The sequence below is a fragment of the Cricetulus griseus genome, chromosome 7 (genome assembly GCF_003668045.3).
Source record: "Cricetulus griseus strain 17A/GY chromosome 7, alternate assembly CriGri-PICRH-1.0, whole genome shotgun sequence".
Lineage (NCBI taxonomy): Eukaryota > Metazoa > Chordata > Mammalia > Rodentia > Cricetidae > Cricetulus > Cricetulus griseus.
The window spans coordinates 96,515,400-96,537,156 of NC_048600.1; the positions used below are offsets into that span (position 1 = coordinate 96,515,400).

The 21,757-nt window shown below is 42.6% G+C and overlaps 1 protein-coding gene, 1 long non-coding RNA gene and 1 other non-coding gene across 3 annotated transcripts; 2 read left to right on the forward strand and 1 right to left on the reverse strand.

Moving 5' to 3' along the window:
• The first annotated feature begins 10,404 nt into the window (after positions 1–10,404).
• Positions 10,405–13,519, forward strand: LOC103159477. The gene is made up of 2 exons (XR_003487248.2): positions 10,405–10,779; positions 13,406–13,519. It is a non-coding gene; the product is annotated as an uncharacterized LOC103159477 (long non-coding RNA).
• LOC113836833 lies at positions 13,190–13,286 on the forward strand. Its single transcript, XR_003487354.1, has one exon. It is a non-coding gene; the product is annotated as a Z30 small nucleolar RNA (small nucleolar RNA).
• Positions 13,520–13,944: 425 nt separating the features above from the next.
• Pex12 (peroxisomal biogenesis factor 12) lies at positions 13,945–18,555 on the reverse strand. The gene is made up of 3 exons (XM_027426465.2): positions 17,862–18,555; positions 17,044–17,597; positions 13,945–15,583 (listed from the first exon to the last, which is right to left on the reverse strand). Exons 1-3 carry the CDS (start codon positions 17,985–17,987, stop codon positions 15,184–15,186), a joined length of 1,080 nt encoding a protein of 359 aa, XP_027282266.1. The 5' UTR covers positions 17,988–18,555; the 3' UTR covers positions 13,945–15,183.
• Positions 18,556–21,757: the final 3,202 nt, after the last annotated feature.

The following is a 21,757-nucleotide window of genomic DNA, read 5'->3' on the forward strand; positions in this document are numbered from 1 at the left end:
TTTTTTTTCACACTCCCAATAATAGCAGAGGGGTGTTCCTACATATAACCAGGACATAAATATTTCTGTATTAGTGAGAAGTTCAGAGATGACAATATTTTCTCTAAGGCTATACATTATTGGAGATACATTTTAACATTGAACATAGTCTTTTAAAAGATCCTTTAGTGGGACTAGGAACTGAATGTCTAGCTTTTCCCATTGTTTTTGAACAATGTTGCCAAGTAGACTTTCCAACAAGAGTAGCCAAAATTAAAAGTGAATACTTAATAGTTTTCCATAATGAAATAAATTAAGTTGCTGAAAACTTCAGCCTATTTCTGCTTAAATTTGGGATGCACCAAATATAAGTCCAAATATAAGGGGAATGGGCTAGTGAAGGAGCTAAGTGAGTTAAAGAATGTGCAGAAATGCCGGGCAGTGGTTGATCTCTGTGAGTTTGAAGCCAGCCTGGTCTATAGAGCAAGTTCCAGGACCGGCTCCAAAAGCTATACAGAGAAATCTTGTCTCAAAAAAACAAAACAAAACAAACAAACAAAGAATGTACATCAATAGAAGCTGAAGTCGGGGCTCTAGTCATAATTCAAAAGGGAAGAAAAGCAGCAGTGAAAAACACAGGTAGTGGAGTTTGTGTATGGTAGGTCTTGCTATGAAAATAAACATCAGTCTGGGCATGGCAGCACTCAGGTGGCTGACACAGGAGGAGCAAGCATTTGAGGCTACGTATGGACACACTACTGTAATCCCAACACAACTGTAATCCTATTGGGAGATGGAGGCAAGAGGGTCAGCTCCAAAGTCATTCCTTGCTATAGTAAGTTAAATACCAGCCTTGACTACATGAGACCCTGTCTCAGACAAGCAAACAAACAAAAAGTAGGGGCTGGAGAGATGACTCAGATGTTAAGAGCACTGACTGTTCTTCCAGAGGTCCTGAGTTCAATTCCCAGCAACTACAGAGTGACTCACAGCCATCTGTAATGAAATCTTGTGCCCTCTCTGGCATGCAGGCATATGTGCACACAGAACACTGTATACATAATCATAAAATAAATCTTTAAAACAACAACAAAAAAAAAACCCAGAAAAAGTACACAACACATAAAATTTGGTATTTCATATGCTATTTTATACGTTTTAAAGACCAAATGCTGAAATTGCTTTAGCTATTCACACATCTTCTAAAGTCACAGACAGTGTGAATTTGTCACAGACAGTGTGATGTGAGGCAGGAATTTGCCTTCCTTTCTAGTTTAATTTTGTACTATGGAGCCTCTAAGATTTGGAAAAGTGCCAAAGCCTTTGAGGCCTGGTTGCTAAACTGTGATCAACAACCTTTTGTTTTAAGACTAGAGAATAGCCATCTCAAGAAATCAGAGCTCCAAAGAAAGCATTCCAGAAAGTTAACTGTAAAGTAGAACATTTACTTTTCAAGTGAAGCAAGTGGTCTTTCTCTGGGCCAGAGTGTCCATATGCTGTCTGCACACAGGACCGGCAGAGGGTGTTCACAGTCCAGAGCAATTCCATTCCAATTTCTGAAGCTCTGTTAGAAATGGCTTCGTTGTTTTCAGGTTGCCTTCCTGATAACTTTCATTGGTGGGGTCTATATGGCAAACCTAAGTGGCTTTGGACTATCACCGTGTGTGGTCTCATAGCTCCCCATCTCATTGACGTTATTTGGATGCTCATAACTACACGAGATGACGGAGTGTTCTGAGGGTCTAGATCCAACTGAGCATCCTCCCCACCAGCTTGAGAATTTCTCCCTCATCGTCCTTACCAAATGTCTCCTTGACTATTATCTATACCCAACCCTTCCTACCCTCAGACCTGAACTATGTCCAACATAATGATGAGATTTAGAAAAGCAATTCTTTACCTGGTGCTCTTGTTTCCTCCTGCTGCTTCAGCTCCTCATCTGGCTCTGGGTGGAATGTTTTGCCTGCTGTTGAGGGCCCTGCTGCCCTGTGATATCTGCCTGGGAGGAACAGGAACTCTGCCAGAATCCCTCAGCCTTCATAACATTGACCCACTGAGGAAGGCTGATAAGGACTCAAGAAGAGCCTATGTCATGGCAGATTAGCAAGCTAAGGTCTGACCTCAGGGAGTGAATCAGGTCCATACAGTGGGGAAACTTGGGGTTTTTCAAGTGAGCAGCCAGAGTTCAGTTTGCATCTTCTAAAAAGGAATAAGCATGGCTTCCACACATAACAAAGCACCTCTTTCCTGGTTGAATCTGTTTGCAAAACTGCATTCATTTTAATTTTTTGAAAAAGGGTCTCACTATGCAGCCCTGGCTGGCCTAGACCTCTATATAGACCAGACTGGCCTCAAACTCACAAAGATCTCCTTGCCTCTGTTTCATGAGTGCTGGAATTAAAGATGTGTGTCACCAGGTCTGGCCAAACTCATTTTAAATTAGGCTACCCTGTACATACATACTCATTGTGAGCAATGTTAACTTATTTCAGCATCTTCTAAATTTCCTGTTGTGTTTTATTTACTTCTATCATTTTCGTATTTTTAAAAAATTATTTATTGGACTGGAGAGATGGCTCAGAGGTTAAGAGCACTGGCTGCCCTTTCGGGGGTCCTGAGTTCAATTCCCAGCAACCACATGGTGGCTTATTACCAGTTATAATGAGATTTGGTGCCCTCTTCTGTCATGAAAGTGTACATGCAGACAGAACACTATATATAATAAATACGTATTTAAAAATTCTTAGTAATCAGCCCGGTGTTGGTGGTGCACACCTTTAATCCCAGCACACGGGAGGCAGAGGCAGGCGGATCTCTGAGTTCAAGGCCAGTCTGGTCTCCAGAGCGAGTGCCAGGATAGGCTCCAAAGCGACACAGAGAAACCCTGTCTCAAAATACCAAAAAAAAAAAAAAAAAAAAAAAATTCTTACTAATCATTAAAAAATTACTTATTTTTAAAGTTCTCATATAAGTATATATTATATGTTGAAATATTCCTTCTATGCCCCCAGTGCCCCTTTCTTGCCCTACAAAGCTTATTTCTGCTTTGATGTCATATACATACCTAACTTTATTTTATTTTAAGTTTATTTATTTGTTATGTATACAGTTATCTGCATGCATGTATCCCTGCAGGCCAGAAGAGGGCAACAGATCTCATTTCAGATGGTTGTGAGCCACCATGTGGTTGCTGGGAATTGAACTCAGGACCTCTGGAAGAGCAGCCAGTGCTTTTAACCTCTGAGCCATCCCTCCAGCCCCATACCTGACTTTATATACTTATGTAGAACCTAGGAACCAGGAATGAGAGAAAACATACATTTGCCTGAGACTGTCTTAACTTGCTTAATACTAGCATCTCCAATTGTATCCATTTTCCTGCAAATGATAAAATGTTTTTATGGACCAAAAAATTCCGCTGTATCTATGTATCACATTTTAAAATTTTATTTTATTTTGAAATTAAAATATAATTACAGCATTATCCCTCTTCCCTCCCACCCTCTAACCTTTGCCATGTTACCTTCCCTTGGTCCCTCTCTCAAATTCCTGATCTTTCTTTGTTGTCTTACACATACACCCTCCTAAATATACAAATACAACCCGCTCGGTCCATATGATGTTATTCATGTAAGTTGATTGCAGCTGTGGCCACGTGGTATTGGATAACTAATTTGTGAGCTATTCCCTGGGACAGACTATTTCTCATGCTCTCAGTATTTCTTAGTTGCCAGTAGTTCCTTGCCTAAGGTTGAAGTCCCATGAGATTTTCTTCTTCCATATTAGCATGTCTATCCAAATTGTCCTTGTTGGGTCAGCATGATGGTGAGACTTCACAGGTGAAGCGTCTCTTATATTCCTGGGACATGAAATCTCACATCAAACTTCCTAGTCCACTGAGTCTTACAATCTTTCTGTTTTCTTCCGCTATGACTCCTGGGCCTTAGGTGCAGGGATTGTGTTTAGATGTGTCAGTTGTGGCTGGACACCATACAGTCACTTGTTCTCTGCAGTTTGATTGGTTGTGGTTTTCTGTGATGATCTCCATCTGTTGCAAGGAGACATTTCTTTGATGGGTGAGACCTATACCTACATGTGAGTATAAGAATAGGTATTTATGCTGCAGTTAAGGATTGTGCAGGCTTAGTAAAGTGGCACTTGTAGGTTCTCCACAATCAGTGACTTCACGAGCCCCAGGTACTTGGCTAGGTTTCTAGTACTGAAGGGAACCAGCTCCCCATTTCGGCAGCCATAACAGCCGAACACGTGCTTGTCTGACCTTGTCTTAGTCACTAGGAGGTTAGATGCCTGCCTCATGGCAAGGAACCAATCAGAAGTTAGCTGGTGGCGCTATGCTTTACAGCTCTGGGTGTGCTTTACGGACAAGTGCACAGCAATGACTTGCAGAGCATAGCAATCACCCTATGGGCCATAAAAACCAGTTGGCCAATCAACACAGGGCAAACCCTCCAAGCCTGGAGCCACACCAATCCTGAGCCTGTGCGTACCCCTAGACACTCCCTTTATGCTGCCCTATAAGACTTCTATGCAGACGCTTCGAGCTGTCTTTCCTAGCCACCTGCCATGGTGGGTGGATGAAAGACCCGAGCTAACATGGGGTTAGCTCGTTAAACTATAATAAAGCCTTGTGCAGTTTGCATCAAGCTTTCAGCTCTGCCTGGTGATTGGGGTGACCGAGGTCCTGAGCTGAGATCCTGGAGGCCTGAGCTTCCGGGGAACTTACAGTACCAGGGATGGTTTCTTCTTTGGTTTCAGCCTGGTGAAACTGATGTCAAACCTCTTGGTGTAAAAAAAGGAAGAGAGGCTGGAGAGATGGCTCAGCAGTTAAAAGTACTGACTGCTCTTCCATAGGACCAGGGTTTAATTCCTAGCACCCACATGGTGGCTCATAACTGTCTATAACTCTGGTTCCAGGGGATCCAATAACCTCACACAGACACACATGCAGGCAAAAACACCAATGCACATAAGATAAAAATAAATCATTAACATATTTTTAAAAAAATGAGTGGGACTAGAGGTGTGATTTAGTAGTTGGGAGTACTTGATTTTTCACATTGAGTTTTTCCCTGTATCCCTGGCCAGCTCCCAAATAATGACATGGAGACTTACATTAATTATGAAACCTCAGCCTTAGCTTAGGCTTAACCCACTAACTCTTATAACTTTAATTAACCCATTTAAATTAATCTGCACTTTGCCTCATGGCTTTTTTGTTTTGTTTTGTTTGTTTTTTTCAAGACAGGGTTTCTCTGTATTGTTTTGGAGCCTGTCCTGGAACTTGCTCTGTAGACCAGGCTGGCCTCGAACTTACAGAGATCTGCCTGCCTCTGCTTCCTGAGTGCTGGGATTATAGGTTTGCGCCACCGACTCCCAGCATGCCTTGTAGCTTTTTACCTTTCATTCTATATGCCCGGCTCCCTCTAGTTCTCATTGGCATCTCCCTGTATCTTGATTATTTCCTCCTCTTTCTTTCTCTTCCCAGAAATCCCACCTATATCTCCTGCCTAACTATTATTAGCCATTCAGCCTTTTATTACACCAACCAGAGTGTACAAATATCCCACAACAGATGATCTTGGTTCAGTTCCCAGTACCCACATGATGGCTCACTAGCATCCAACACCTTTTTCTGACCTCTTCAGAGACCACACATGAACATGGTGCACAGACATACATGCAACCAAAACATCCATACACATAAAATAAAAATAAATCTTTAAAATAAAAATACCCCCACACATCTCTGTCATTTTAAGCCACCGGATTTGTTGTAATTTGTTATGACAGTCATAAGAAAATAAACCCTGTCCCTAAATTAAGTCAGTAAACCAAGGGTGGCGGTGCATGCCTATAATCCCAACGTTTGGGAGGTGGAGTCAGGAGGATCAAAGGTTCAAGACTAGCTATAGCTCTATAGTGGCTTGCATGAGAATGGCCCTGATAGACTCATCTATTTGAGGTGGACTGTTTGGGAAGGATTAGGACATACGTATGACCTTGTTGGAGGAGGTGTCACTGGGGTAGCCTTTGAGGTTTCCAAAGGCTCAGGCCATTCCCACTTAGCTGTCTCTGCCTCGTGTTTGTGGACAGGGATGTAAGCGCTCAGCTATGCTCCAGTACCATGGCTGCCTGCTGCCATGCTTTCCAACTTGATGGTCATAGACTAATCCTCTGGAGATGGAAGCCCTTGATAAATCATTTCTTCTACAAGTTGCCTTGGTGATGCTATTCTATCCAATCTTGTTTTATAATTGCAGCTTCCAACTGATATATAGAGTTGCCAGGGCATCCCCCAGCATTTAGTAAACACATTTCCAGTAAAAAGTGGTCATTTTTCTCTAGAAATAAGAGCAGTTTTTCAGTGGGAAGGTAGAAAAGTAACTAAGACAGGATACATGGTACCATCTCAAAAGCAAAAAATAAAAATTGAACTCAATGAACAATACTGTGTTTCTGTTCTAATTTGCTATGGCAAAACGACATTCTTAAGTAGGTATCTGGACACCCTTACACTTTATCATTGTTGTTTTAGTTTCAGGCTTCCACTCTGAAAACTTCTGATTGCTCACCACACTTTGCCCGTGTTTGGCTGAATGGAGTTTCCAGGAGAGGAGGCAGAAAGAACACCAAGACAGGTGATCATCTCAGCAACATAGTAAGGTCTGCTCTCAGCTCAAACTTGAACTTCTTTTACTTAATTCTCTTCTGAATTCAGTCTTACATTTCTATTTATCAATCTTAATTCTGGGCTTCACCTTCACACTGAAAAACTGCTCTTATTTCTAGAGAAAAATGACCACTTTTTACTGGAAATGTGTTTACTAAATGCTAGGGGATGCCCTGGCAACTCTATATATCAGTTGGAAGTTGCAATTATATAACAAGAAATCTGGGATTGTCTAATTCAAATGATTCAACAAGGACTCTGGGTTCTTTGAGGACTTTAAACATCAGAGAGAGCTCAGTACCTTCTTTTCCTTTCCACTCACCAGGAAGAGCAGAAGAACCATTTGGGCAGAAGTGCTGGGAACTGGGCTGTTGTTCCCTCCTTATTCTTCTGTAATGCACTATTGGCAGCAGGTGTGTGTGTGTGTGTGTGTGTGTGTGTGTGTGTGTGTGTGTGTGTTGTTTCAAATCATTAAAGAGAGAGAGCAAGAAATAATAGAACTCTCCTGGATATAGTTTGTCAGGTCAGGAAGGACCTCACATTTCAACTTTAGTATCTGTAAAGCAAACGTTCTTGATACAAAACAACTTGAAACCAGTAGCTTGAAAAGCATGTTTTCCTAATTGTTGGGAAAGTTACCTGGTATTACTAATAATGATTATCTAAGAACTAGAGTCCCAGTTTATTCGCGATGTATCCCTTCTGCATTTCTGCTTATAAGCAGTGGTAGTTATGGCACAGCCTGAATACTCAGCAAAGTGTCAGAGGACTGGTGAAGAAAAGGGCTGGTCTCTTGAGCCCTCATTGGCTCCACCCCACTCTCAGGTCTTCAGAAATGTCTGTAATGGAAGAAATACTCCAGTTACTGAGATCAATAGTCCTGGACATTACCTATCTCTGGGTGTGTTCCTTTACATTCATTCTTTCAGTCAGAAAGATACTTGGGGGGGTTACCTAGGGTGTTCAAATCCTACCTCTGCCATATTCTAGCCACTCGACTTTGGTGAAGCTTACCCAAGCCTCAAACCCTTGCTGTGTAAATCAGAGATAATATTGCCTTCTCTAGTATATGAAAAACAGTGAGATGATACACATAAAGATTTATCCATTGCATTGGGCATATGACATCAACTTTAACAATAAGCTAATGAGCAATTAATTACTATGGTCCAAATACAACAACCTTTTCAAGCTAAAATAAAAACTGCCATCTAGTGACTGCTTCATTCAGGCCAAATATGCATCTTTTCTTGTCGCCTGCCATCATCCTAAAAACCTAAAAGACATGGATTATTTTCATTGTCCTATAAATGGCAAAACAATTCAACAAGATAAAGTTCACAGTTACCCATCAAAAAGAGTTCACAGCAAAGATCTGGATGGGATTTGAACACTGGCCTATTTAAACCCAAAGCCCATCTACTCTCATTCTACACACCACCTTACTGATAGCTGGGAGAATAGCACATGTATCCTGTTCATAAGCTACAGACAAAAACACTACGTATTAACTCAGGACACCACTGTTTAATATTAGTGAGCACTCAGTGTGGTAGACTTTGTCCTTCATTTATTTTTTAACTGTTCTTCGATTAGACACTATCACTAACTTTTTATTTTCTTTGCCGAAGAGAAACTGAAGGACCAAAAGTTTCTTAGTATCATCTGTAATCTAAAGGTGTGTGTTTGACACATGCACACTAGAGCCACTCTGGAGAGCTAGCTATGTATACACAGTCCTGACAAATGACAACAGTGGTGCTTATGAGACTCCTAAAAGACATGAGGTGTGAGCTAGAACCAAATTGAGAAGGGAGACAGAAAGGGGAAAGACAGACAAGGCACAGAAAACAGCACAGGCAAAGGCACACTCTCTTTGCTGTCTTTTGTCCTTACACTACAAGATTTAAGAATGATGTTAGGGGCCTGGAGAGACGGCTCAGAGGTTAAGAGCACTGACTGCTCTTCCAGAGGTCCTGAGTTCAATTCCCAGCAACCACATGGTGGCTCACAACCATCTGTAAGGTGTGCAAGCATGCATGCAGATAAGTGTATACATAATAAATAATAAAATCTTAAAAAAAAAAGAATCATCTTAGACCAGACTTGAATGGTCTGCTATAGAGGACACATTGTTCCCTTCTACTTTCCCCTTTATTGCAAGCCCTTTTGCACACCCCTATCACTCATCACAATCTTTATTTGCCATTCCTTTGCCATCTGCATTTCTACTGCCACTATCACCTAGGCTCTTCTCAACTCTTAACTTGAGATGGCTTTCAAGGTGTTTACACTGTCACAATCTAATCTAAACAAAAGTGTACACTGTTTCCTTTTTTTTTTTTTTTTGGTTTTTCGAGACAGGGTTTCTCTGTGGCTTTGGAGGCTGTCCTGGAACTAGCTCTTGTAGACCAGGCTGGTCTCGAACTCACAGAGATCCACCTGCCTCTGCCTCCGGAGTGCTGAGATTAAAGGCTTGCGCCACCAACGCCCGGCTTGTACACTGTTTCCTTAACCATTACTCTGATCATTGAATTACATGGCCTCTGAAATATTCAGTCTCCCATGACTCCGAGTATTCTGAAGTCTACATCTAACCAGTTAGTGCTATCAGCAAAATCTCAATGTCTCAATGTTAATCTCCTACCACGTCGCTAATACTGACAGGCGTCCTTAGACTTTGCATCAAATCAGAGTTACTCCTGCAGCGCTTATTGAAAATATTATTCTGTACTCAAACCTGAAGAAACCTATTAGAGAGGTTTTGGGCCCCAAGCATTTTGGGGTTTTTACTGTTTGCCTTTTATGCTGGATGACCATTATATAGACACGTCTCCCTTGGTGTTTCTAAGGCTCACATTATTTTGAGAAGCACTTCAACAACGGTGATTTTAGCTTTGCCAAAATCTGGCAAATTAGAATTCTCGGCTACTTTATGATGAGCTTAAATAATTACTTCTCTTAGAATCTCTTTTTGTTTGTTTGAGACAGGCTCTTTCTATGTAGTCCTGGAACTCCCTATATAAAACATGATGGCCTCAAACCCAGAGAGATGTTCCTGCCTTGGCCTCCAGAGTGCCATGCCCGGCAGAATCTCTTAATTCTCAAGGCTCTTCAAAACCTAGATGAAATGCCTCCTCTCCCAGGAAATCTTCTGTGCTGTTCTTGCCAATTTGATATTTAGCTACGCTTTTCTCGGGGCACTTTTATTTAAAACGTCCAAGGCCAGGGTTTGATTACCCGCGCCGACGTGGCAGCTCACGTTCCAGGGGATCTGACACTCGTTTCTGACCTCTGCGGGCTCTGCACTGACATGGTGCACAGACATACACGCGGGCAAAACACACATACATAATCATAAATAAATCTTTCTAAAACTCTTGTCTTTAAAAATGTTCAAGACAGGGGTCACTCGCCTCCTCCCTCCCCACTCTCTATCGAGGCATGCTTAAAATTACTATGCGTAACAGTCGCCAGGAATCCCATGAACAGAGTATTGTAAGGGAGAAGAAAAACAGCGTCGCTCGCTGTACAGAACACCACAGGCCTAACTCGTAGAAAACAGACCCAGGGGCCTACAACTCCCAAGGAAGCAGCCTCCGTCTTTCCGCCAGCTCCACCCTCTGCCTTTCATCTCGCCCTCTGATTGGCTTCTCTTCATGTCAGCCCCGCCTTACAGCTGCTCACGTAAAGCTCTGGCTGCCGCGGGATTGGTTGTTTGGCGCGCGCGGGGCTGTGGGATGCCGGCCGGCAGAGGCGGAGGGGAGAGGGCGCGGGAATCCTGTGTGGCTCGGACGCAGTGTCCCTGAGCTGGGTTCAGTCATCCCCTGCAGCCGGGAGGTGTTTCCTAACAGTCCTGGTTCACCACTGGGGACTGAGGATTCAAACTCGGACTCCAGCCTCGGTCCTCTTTCCCCACCAACGATGGCTCCTGTCTCCCGACATTGGTGGGGTTGGACTTCATCTCTTTTTTGCTTTGAGGATCTACTGTGTGTAAGCTCTCGCTGGCCTGCAAAGGAGTCTTTGCAGAGGGCCATGTGCTAGAGAATGGTGGAATGAGAGCTTGGAGATGCCTGAGGTGCAGTCCCTATCAGCCTGATAGGTTGGGGGTAAGCTGGCATTATAAATTGTGCTGATGCTTTTCTAATCGAGGGCCATTAGATAGGGCTTAGCGGGGAAGGGTTGGTTACTGAGGTCATTTATTGAACCCCTGTGTTCCAGGCTCCTAACAGTCAGCCTCGGTTCTTTAGATACTCAGTGAGATGGGGCTGATGGGAGAGATGGGGGTGGGGGTGGAGGAACTGGTTAACTGCTGCATAGTTGACTTGTGGTGATTGCTGTGATGGAAGAGAAAGCTGTGAAGGTCAGAGGAAACTAAGGTAGTTCAGGGCTTTTAACAGAAAAGGTAACATTTGAGTAGCTCCGAAAGTATACTCTGCCTTTCTCCCATTGAGACAAGAGCGGGAAGAAGCTTTAGGTGGAGTGTATAGAGGCAGAGAACTAGGAAAACGTACCTGCTGGGCATGGCAGGAGCTTGGGTTCACTTATCATGTCTGTCTGGATCTCTAGGTGGAATTCGTTCCACAAACATTGCTTCCGTAATTCAGAGGAAGGGCAGAGCCTTCCCTTGGGATTAACTGGGATAAAGTTTAATGCAAAAAGTGGCAGTGCGGAGGGTCACAACTGGAGAGGCAAAACTGAACTGAAGGGTTTCTACCGAGGGAAAGGCACAAGTTAAATAGAGTAGATCTGAGAACTTACAAATTGTCTGGGTTGGGTGGTCTGTAAGAGTTGTTAGGGTTCTGCTATTAATTAGATAGAGGATAAATGTGATTTATTTTGGATTTTTTAAAAAAAAATTATTTATTTATTATGTATACAACATTCTGCTTCCATGTATATCTGCACACCAGAAGAGGGCACCAGATCTCATAAGAGATGGTTGTGATGCCACCATGTGGTTGCTGGGAATTGAACTCAGGTCCTCTGGAAGAGCAGTCGGTGCTCTTAACCTCTGAGCCGTCTCTCCAGCCCTTATTTTGGATTTTTAATTTTGTTTTTAAGACAGGATTTGTATTGCTCATGCAGGCCTCCAACTCGGGATTCTTCTGCTTCAGCCTCCCAAAGCAGTAGGATTACGGGTGTATCTACTACTACACCTGCTTGATTTTTGTTCTTGTTTTGGGGGTTGTTTTTTGTTCTGTTGGTGGTTCTGGTTGACCAAGGGCTTCGCTTGTGGTTTTGAAATACCTTGAATGCCAAGCAAAGTGATTTGGATTTTATTCCCTGGGCCATGGGGAGTAATTGGATGCTTGAAGTAGCTGATTCACACTTTTATAGGGTTTTGTTTTGTTTTGTTTTTGTCAGTGTGTATATGTGTTTTTGCCCAGGACCCACTGAATCACAATGTTGTCAAGCTGATGGGTTTAAAGTCAGTTACTGGTCCTTTCTAAGAGCTCCTAGTGCTCTTAACTACTGAGACAACTCCCCAGTGCCAGTAGTTTCTGCTATATTAATAAAGGACAGGAGTTGAGAAGTTAAGAGGTGGAAAGATATAAACCCGGCATTCAAACCTCAGTTCTCTTCTTCATTGTGATATTAATTGCTATAGCGCTTTAGCAGATCCTAACCTCTCAAGAATTTTTGGACTGAAATTAGAAGATTCTGAGAAAAAATTTGTGTTGTATGGTTTTGTTTGTTCACTGTAACTTTTCCTATATTGCCCAGGCCTCTAACTCCTTGGCTCAAGTGACCCTCCTGACTTACCCTGTAGAGTAGCTGGAACTACAAGCATTTGTACTGTATTTTTTATTGGTGGTTGAATTTTATGTTAAATAGTTAATAATTTTGTAAAGAACCCTTTCTATAGCCACTATGTTAAATTAGGCAATTATGTCTCTTCATAGACATCCCTAAGGATTTTTGTTCAAATAAATGGAGGTTGGACTCATTTAGATAACATTTTTGTTGTTGGTGGTGTTGATTTGAGACAGGGTCTTGCTATGTAGCTCTGAGAGCTGTCCAGGAACTCACTGTGTAGACCTCAAACTCACAGAGATTCGAGACAGTCCTCTGCCTCCCATGTGCTGAGATTAATGGCATGCACCACCATGCCTGGCTCTAAAAAAAAATTCGGGTGGTAAGTGTTTCACTACTTTGTGTTGTGAGAACAAAAGAGTCCCCTACCCACATACAAAACTTGTTGTTTAAGTTTTTTTGAGATAGGGTTTCTCTGTGTAGCTTTGGAGCCTGTTCTGGAACTCGCTCTGTAGACCAGGCTGGTCTCGAACTCACAGAGGTCCACCTGCTTCGGCCTCCCGAGAGCTGAGTTTAAAGGCATGCGCCAGCACCACCTGGCTTGTTTAAGTTTTTATTTTTGTATAGCAATTACTTACCACATAGTGGAAAGTACTTATTAAAACATCTAAAAGAAACAGCTTTTATGGTATGTAAACCTAAATGCTTTTTGGATATGAAAATAGGTACTCCTTAGGTAATCCAGGGAGGTGAAGTGAAATGATGCAATGATGAGTGAAGTATAGTCTGACCTGGTATTGCCATTGCTTCGGCACTGGCTTTGACCAGGGCATGATTCCTTAATCTTCTCTCTGAGCTGATTAGCTTGTCTTACCACACAGGTGTATTTGAACCTATGTGGATCCTGACTTGTTATGTGTTAAGAGTCTGTCTTTTGTATCCTTTGAATTACTGATACTTTCATGTTTTCCTTCTTAGGTCCAGGTGAGAGATCAGGCTTGAAAACTTCATGGAGGACTCATCTTTTCTGCCTGAATGGGAAGCAGTTCCTGACTGACTTATTACTGTATTAAAGTGTTGTAATTAACTGTGGTGTTTGTTTGGGTTAGACTTTTGTTTTGATAAGGTTTTACAAGAGCTTGTAAGAGACTATAATCTCTTCTGATATATATAAGCTTTAATAATTTCAAATCCACAGGATGGATTGTCCATTTTAAAACCCATTAAAGTTATATCATCTTTATGGTGCCAGAGAATATGCTCTCCATTGCCAGTGTGAGTCACAGAATTACACCAGGCATTTACAAATTATTTTCATTCATCCTACATTAATGATTTTTCAGATGCCATTTCTTCATCAGCTTGTCCATCCACATCCAAATAAGCAACTGAACTGTTGTGTTTCTAGTAAATGCTATTTCATACAAGGCAGCATTCTTGTTGTTAGAGCAGGATTTTTGTTCTAATGATTGGATTTGTCTTTTTAATAAGCAAAACTTTAATCAATACAGGAATACTTAAAGAAGTCAAAGGTGATCTGAAAATTTATTTTAAACCCCTGGAGTAATCTTTTGAGTTTCCACATAATCGTGCCAGCATGAACAGTTCTTTCCCAGAATCATGTATTGTTAAAATTTACTTAAATGTTTCATAGAAACTTTCATAATACCCTGGGTGATTCATGTCAATTGAGCAAACTGTCAATTGAGAAAACTCATAAGAGCAAGTAGAAAGCTTTTGCTCCTCATTAAATGTTCATTAGATAAGCATTTGGTAAACATTAGATAAGTATTTTCCTACATCTCATCATTGCTTGCTAGCTTTCATTCACATTGAAATTTCCAGACTCATCCCCATTAACAAACCCTATTTTTCTTTAACCTGTTTCCCAAGAGAGACAGGTATGGCTCATGAAGGAATCTCCAAATGCTGACAATTAGCATTTGTTAATTTGATAATCAAATGTTAGTAAGTCTGGTATATGGAAGGGGTTGTTTCTCTAAAATGTCCCTAAATATTTCTAGAAAGAGGAAGTCATTTCATAGTGTATGCCATCTGACAAAGCCTCTACACTTCACAGGTAAAGAAATATTTTTTAAAGAGAAGGCCTATTTCTCAAACCACCTGTTGTATAAGGTCTGACCTGGGTTTTCCTGTGAGCTTTTTATCCCTCTTAATCATAGTCTCTCACTTTCTTTTTACTTTTATCTTTTTACTTTTTTGACAGGCTCCCTATGGTGGCCTAAGCTGTCCTTGAACTCAAAATCCTGCTTCCTGAGTGCAGATATGACACGACCACATTCAGCTGAAAACCCCACTCTTGAGGACAAGCAACACTTAGTGGTCTTCTTTAATCCACCTCCACACTGGCCCTCACACCACCTGCAATCCCAATTCTCCTGCTTAACCAGCTTGCTAGAGAGCAAATCAAAACATTAGGATCAAGTGGCTATATCCTTCTCCCCCTCCCCCAGACAGGGTTTCTCTGTGTAGCTTTGGAGCCTATCCTGGCACTCGCTCTGTAGACCAGACTGGTCTCGAACTCACAGAGATCAGCCTGCCTCTGCCTCCAGGGTGCTGGGATTAAAGACGGGTGCCACCAACGCTCCGAGTGGCTATATACTTTTAAAGGAATCCATAGTTACTGAAAATTACTGTAGTTGTGAATTAGGGAAGTATCAATGTTTGCCATACCACAGCAGTCTTGTGGCCTTACAGTACAGAACTTGAGCTGTGTGATAATAGGCTAATTTCTTTCAGTTCTCTGGAGAGTAGAGTTTAATCAGATGCTGGACTTCTGTCGGATAGCCTGTGATGGGACAGGCTTGATGACTCCTCACATAATTAAACACACAGCGGTAACAAAACACATAGCCAGAGGTGGCAAGAACTGTATCATTCACCCGAGTTTTACGACACAGAGGGCACACTGTCTTCATTTTGGGTAGCAGGGGAGAATCAGAGTTGTAGTCTAGGTGTACAGGTGGCGGTGGGGTAGGCAGAGCAGTCAGTGATTTGATGGTTTCCTGGTTCTCAGAAGAGTACCACCAATCAAGGAACTGCAGGAAGAAGACACCCACAGAAAGGCCGGTGGAGAGGGATAAGGCGATGCCTCCCACAGCTTTCTTCAGAGCTAACTTTATCTTCTCACCAACGCTGTTGGGAAAGAAAACAACTTATTTGGGTGTGGTCACTGTAAGTGCAGTTCCATAGTTGATGGGGGAGTCACTGATTTGGAGATGGAGTGAGTGCACCTGGACTGGAGGGTCTTTTGTAAGCAGTTCACTCATTACTGAATGCTAGGTCTACACCTTAACTCTGGTGTTTCAGGTTTTTTTTTTTTTAAATCTTTTTAAGATTTTATTTATTATGTAGTCTGCCTGCATGCCAGCAGAGGGCACTGGATCTCATTCAAGGTGGTTGTGAGCCACCATGTGGTTGCAGGACCTCTGGAAGAACAGTCAGTGCTCTTAACCCCTGAGCCATCTCTCCAGCCCTGTTTCAGGTTTTTAAAAGATTTATTTATGTTTGTGTTTGCTTGTCTATATGTGCATGCAAGTACCAGGTGGGTCAGAAGATCTGGAGTTACAGGCAGTTGTGAACTGCTTAATATGGGTGCTGGGAATTATCTCTGGTCCTCTGGAAGAGTAAGCAGTATATGCTATTCACATAACCACTGTGCCATCTCTCCAGCCACCACCACCCCAACCTGTTTTTAACAACAAAAGATTAGGCTTTGACCTGAGAAAGGCATTAAAGATTTTTTTTTTTTCCTCAAGACAGGGTTTCTCTGTGTAGCTTTGGAGCCTATCCTAGCACTCACTCTGGAGACCAGGCTGGCCTGGAACTCACAGAGATCTGCCTGCCTCTGCCTCCCAAGTGCTGGGATTAAAAGGCGTGAGCCACCAACACCCAGCTCTAAAGATAAGATTTTATAGAATTTTTAAATAGAAGATAATCCACCAAAGAAATAGTTGACTTAAAAAGTAACCTATCGGGGCTGGAGAGATGGCTCAGGGGTTAAGAGCACTGACTCCTCTTCCAGAGGTCCTGAGTTCAATTCCCAGCAACCACATGGTGGCTCACAACCATCTGTTATGAGATCTGGTGCCCTCTTCTGGTGTGCAGATATACATGGAAGCAGAATGTTGTATACATAATAAATAAAATCTTAAAAAAAAAAGTAACCTAGCAGTGCTGAGATGCTTACATGTTTGAACTTGTGGGAGGTTAAGAACTAGCTAGAGGTAGTGTAGACATGGATAAGAGCATTCTTAGGATTGTATATTGCTCTGAATTGAACCTTGGCTCTGTGTCTTCTATCTGTTGGATCCCCCGACTGTTAAATGAAGCCATTGCATTTAATTCATCAGGTTGTGATGGTGCATAAGATAATGTATACAAAGCAAATACCTCCCATGGGGGTCTTACATACACCAGGCCTGCTGCAGGGTATACTTATGATGATAAGAAAGACTACCAGAATGTCAGACCTTGTTTATGGAGTGAGGAATGACTCTGCTGTGGTTTCATAAATGACTGGGGTAAACCAGATGATTGACATGCAATTATAAACTTTGTTAATGTAAGGGTTTTAGAAAATGTTGAGGTCTTACCTTCTGACAGGGTCCTGCATCACACTGGCTTCAGACAGTCTATGCTCTATAGCTTGTATGTCCTGAGCTGTCAGTCGACCTAGCCGAACTCCAGCCAGTTTCAGCAGGGGAGAGTGATGCTCAGCTTTTCCTAGGATGTATCGAAGTTGTTGTGTAAGAAACCAACCTTCCCAGGCCATGTTAACAAATGGGTAGGCCGCCAGGAAGGCTCTGTAGAATCGTTTCCAGTGAGAGGAAGGGGGGTGAATAGAGTATTCATCCTCTTCTCTCAAGCTGGAAGCCAGCTTCTCCAGCTTTACTTTCAGATAGGGTAGAAGAACAAGGAACATGGTGGATTTCCAGAGGTGCTCCTTGGGAAGACCAGCACTGGCTGGTCTCTGAGGCTGCTGTGAGCTCCCTGCTACAATCCGCTTTAAGCCATAAAAATGTTCAGAAAATGAGGCACTGGTTCTAGAAAGATAATGCTGCTGGAGCAGAAAGTCTAGCAGAGTGAAGATTTCATCAAACCACCTCCAGAAGAAGCCATAGTGTGCAGGATTTGATTCTGCAAGAACCTGCAGCAAAAACAAATCCTTTTAAATACAATCTTCAGTTTGTATTCACATTTACCCTTTTCAGTTTACACACCTGGTTTAAATAACTCGATTTTGGGGTATGGCCTAAGCTTGAGGTTCTAGGAATTGAGTACAGTGCTCTTTGGACGATCACTAAGCCATGGGTATGAATGACATTGCTAACTGCAAACCCTTGGCTACTAGTAAAATGTTTTGAGTTCTATCCAGTAGTCCCTGAAGCCTTTCAAGGAAATAATACCTTACCTTGACCACATGCTGAAGAGCGGGTCTCACTGCTGTCATTAAACTGTCCTGTGCTACCACCTCAAAGATAGATGGCTGGTCGTCCACCACCGAAGCAGTTGTGATATGAGCCCCGTGTTCAGCCATAGTATCCTGTGTGTGCTGGGATTCACTTTTCCAACAGACTAATAAGCATGAACTTGTTTTGAATCAAACGGGTGCTGAGTCTTAATCTTTCTGCACGGCACCCGGAACTCCAAATTTAATTTTACACAAGAGAAAATCAACTATGGTAAGTTAAAAAAAAAAAAAAAAGCCTTATGTATGGAGGCAGAAGGGAGGGAGTCTCAAAGCTAAGGATTGTTAGCTCCGAAGCTGGGAACGTGGCTTGTGGGGGCTGGGGAATGACTTGTCAAATGCTGCACCTCACAGGGCAGAGCGTGACTCGGAGGCAGGTGTGGGCCAAGGAACGTGTGGCTTGAGCTGCAGTCCCCGAGCTGCTGCGAGGCCCGGCTCCGGCTGCAGGCTGGGAGGCGCCTGTCCTTGCTTGCTGACCTCGGGCGCGGCGCAGAGGACCCGTGACGCCACCTGTGAAGGGAGGTCTAGGCTTTGTGACAGAAGCGGCACCCGGAAACATAAGTTTCGAGGACCTCAGCACAGCGGGCGGAAGACAGGCGCTCTAGCGTAGAATGTGGCCCTAAGACGGAGCTAGGGAACTCTATGACCAACTGGGACTTCCGCTTCCGTCCTGCTGACTCTCACGAGGCGACTGGCTAGTGTGGTGGGTGGATTTATTCCTGGCTATTTCTGCGCGGAAGCTTAGGTGGAGGGCCAGCCTCCCTGCAGAGCTGGGGCCGCTGCCTGTCACCCCTACCCACGCACGATCAAGCCAGGGAAAAAAGATGGGCAGGTCCTTTCTGCGCAGATCCCGCGCAGGTGGTGCTTAACTCAAATTCGTCTCCCTTCCCGAGGAGTCGGAGAGACAAGTTTTAGCGTTTATTATCACTGTCAGTTGTTACCAGCATGTTTCACTAAAATGAAAAAAGGTTCTTGTCCTCTAGATTTTAGGACGATTTCTTTTCATACAGGCTGGTCGCTTGTCTCCCGTGTGTAAAATTGTTACAACTGTAGGCACATTCTGCTAGATGAAATTGGTTCCTGCTCTCTGACTCAGTGGATACGTCTTGTTAGGGGTACCAATACACGGACTACAGCAATCCTGATGGTCTAGCACGAACTGAGTTTTGACGTACTAGGTACTTAAAGGTTGTATACAAAAAGTAATCTGTCAAAGGGTTTGCAAAGTCCAGGTTGTATATTTAGAGTTGTGGATAAAGGTAATGGAATTTGGATGAGTTCACCGTCTCTCTGATAAATCCAATTCCTTAGCTAAAAATATGCAAGGTATTATTCACTGCTCTAGGGGATTCTGAGGTGTATAAGTAGATTATTGGTTTGTATGACGAGAACCTTTAAAAGGGCTTGGATTTGTTTTAATTTTAGAAGTTTTCTTTATAGTTCTAAAATATGATTTATACTTTACTAAAATAGCTGTCACTGCAATTGTTGAATTTCTAAAAAGTATTAATTTTTTAAAAAAATGTTTGTTTCAGCTTTAAAACTTTTGCCGTGTAACTATCCTTGGCTGACTTTGTATTCACTATGTAGCCTATGCTCACAAAAATAAGATAGCCCCCAAAGAACAGGACTGTTTAACCATTTTAGAGTTCTGTAGCAGGAGTTAGCAAAATTTCATCCCAGTAACCTTGTTACAATGAATGAGAATGAAGTTGTCATTGTGCCCATGAATCCAATCCTAACTGACAGGTGTGATGTGTTGGCGCACACATGTAATCCCAACACCAGTGGTGGTGCATGCCTTTGATCCCAGCACTTGGGAAGCAGAGGCAGGTGTATCTCTGAGTTCAAGCCAGCCTGGCATACAAGAGCTAGTTCCAGAATAGCTAGGGCTACATAGAAAAACCCTGACTCAAAAAAAAAAAAAAAAAAAAAGAAAAGAAAAGAAAAAGAATAATGTCATGCCTTGGGATATAACTTAGTGGTAGAGTATTTGCCCCACATGTATGAAGACCTAGGATTCATCCCAGTTCTGAAAAAAGTGTCCATTTTTATTTTACTTTGGTAATGTGTCAGTTTTTAGTCACCAAATAATCAATGCATCAAAAACTCCACTCTTAAATGTATTGCTTAATAGAAGACACATAAGTGACTGACTTTGCTATTAGAAGGCATTAAAAGCTAATCCTAACCATCATATTTGGGGATCTTAAATATATAATAAATATGTTACATAGGAAATCATATAATAAATTTTTTAGTAAATAACTGCTGTAGGAATTTATCAGAGTCTCTGTATTGGGGTAGATATCAGAACGCTGATTTTTAGAAGTACTTTGACCTTGAAGAATCCTGTGGAAAACTGTTTTTTTTCTGATTTGTAGAATGTTTTGCTGAAGGGGCCTTGTAGCTTAGCCATCGGATGACTTTGGTCACAAGGCGCCTCAGGTGCATTGGAAACAATACAATTAGATTAGAATTATGAGGGCATGTAATGCTCTCCAGTAAGATATGTAAATTAGACTAGGGAATCTTTGTACCAGGAAGTACTTTGTATAACTTTCAATAAATACACCTTTGTACTGCTGTTTGGGGTTCAGTCTATCAGAGAGGCTGGACCTTCCTGCTCCCACATAGGCCTTAAAATATCATCTTGGAGTACCTTCTTTCTTGAACCACACTTCATCTTCACAGTGCACCCTAACAAACTAACCTGAGAGGCTGGACCTTCCTGCTCCCACATAGGCCTTAAAATATCATCTTGGAGTGCCTTCTTTCTTGAACCACACTTCATCTTCACAGTGCACCCTAACAAACTAACCTGATTGCAATTTTGTAATTGGTTGAAGTTGCCCTCTATTTTTGTTTTTCTTTTTTTCATTTTTTGGTTGAGACAGGCATTTTCTGTGTAGCCCTGGTTGTTCTGGAACTCACTCTGTAGACCAAGCTTGCTTCGAACTCAGAGATCTGCGGGCCTTTTCCTTCCGAGTCTTGCCATGAGGCAGAGGCTGGTGGATCTCTGTGAGTTCCAGGCCAGCCTGCTCCAGGACAACTAGGGTTGTTAGGAAAAAAAAAAGTTGGATCTCTATATCAATTCCTGAGAGATAGTAGCCCCTAATAAATACTTGTTCAATGGTGGAGTGAGAAAAGCCAGAAAGCAGCTGGGCAGAAGAACCTCTAATGTATAGACACAAAAGTTCAAAACAGGTGAGTCCCAGCACGCTAGAGGCACAAGCAAGAGGGGCTCCTGTTGTAGACTAGCCTGAACTTCATCGCCTGATACTTTTTTCTTCTGTTTCTGAAGCTACCTTGTACGACTTAAGCCCCAACAAGATTAAGAGTGTGTGTTAGGTGGCTCGACAAGATTGAGTGTGTGCCGGGTGGCGCGAGATGGGGCACTTATTGATTAAGTCTTCCTAGTCATATCCAATGTAGGGATTCGAACTCAGATCTGAATGCTTCTTAGCCTCATTGAGTCGCTGTCTCCTAGTTCCACTGCTCATGTATGTGGATCAGTCCTGATTTCTATCACCTGTACGGTCTTCTGAATCTGACAGGCAAATTAGCTGAAGTTTGTGTTTCAGAAAATAAGGTATCTCACACAGGTTTTACAAAATTCTTGTTCACGGAAATAAGTCCCGAGAATATCCACTTATTTAACATATCCTTTGGGAAAGCCACTGCGGGTGGGTCCCTTGGTCTATAGGCACTGTCCTGACCCAGAGAAAGGGAAACCTTTCCGTTGCCGAGGCAACAGAGACACAGCCTGGTTGTTTGGGTCTCCCGCGCACCCGGATGACGTCACGCGACGAGATTCTCTCTTACGCCAAAGCTTCCGG

Coding starts and splice junctions, on each gene's coding strand:
- Pex12 (XM_027426465.2), bottom strand. CDS start 17,987: ATGGCTGAACACGGGGCTCATATCACAACTGCTTCGGTGGTGGACGAC. Junction 17,598..17,861: donor CTCTTCAGCATGTGGTCAAG/GTAAGGTATTAT, acceptor TTTTTGCTGCAG/GTTCTTGCAGAATCAAATCC. Junction 15,584..17,043: donor ATGCAGGACCCTGTCAGAAG/GTAAGACCTCAA, acceptor CTTTCCCAACAG/CGTTGGTGAGAAGATAAAGT.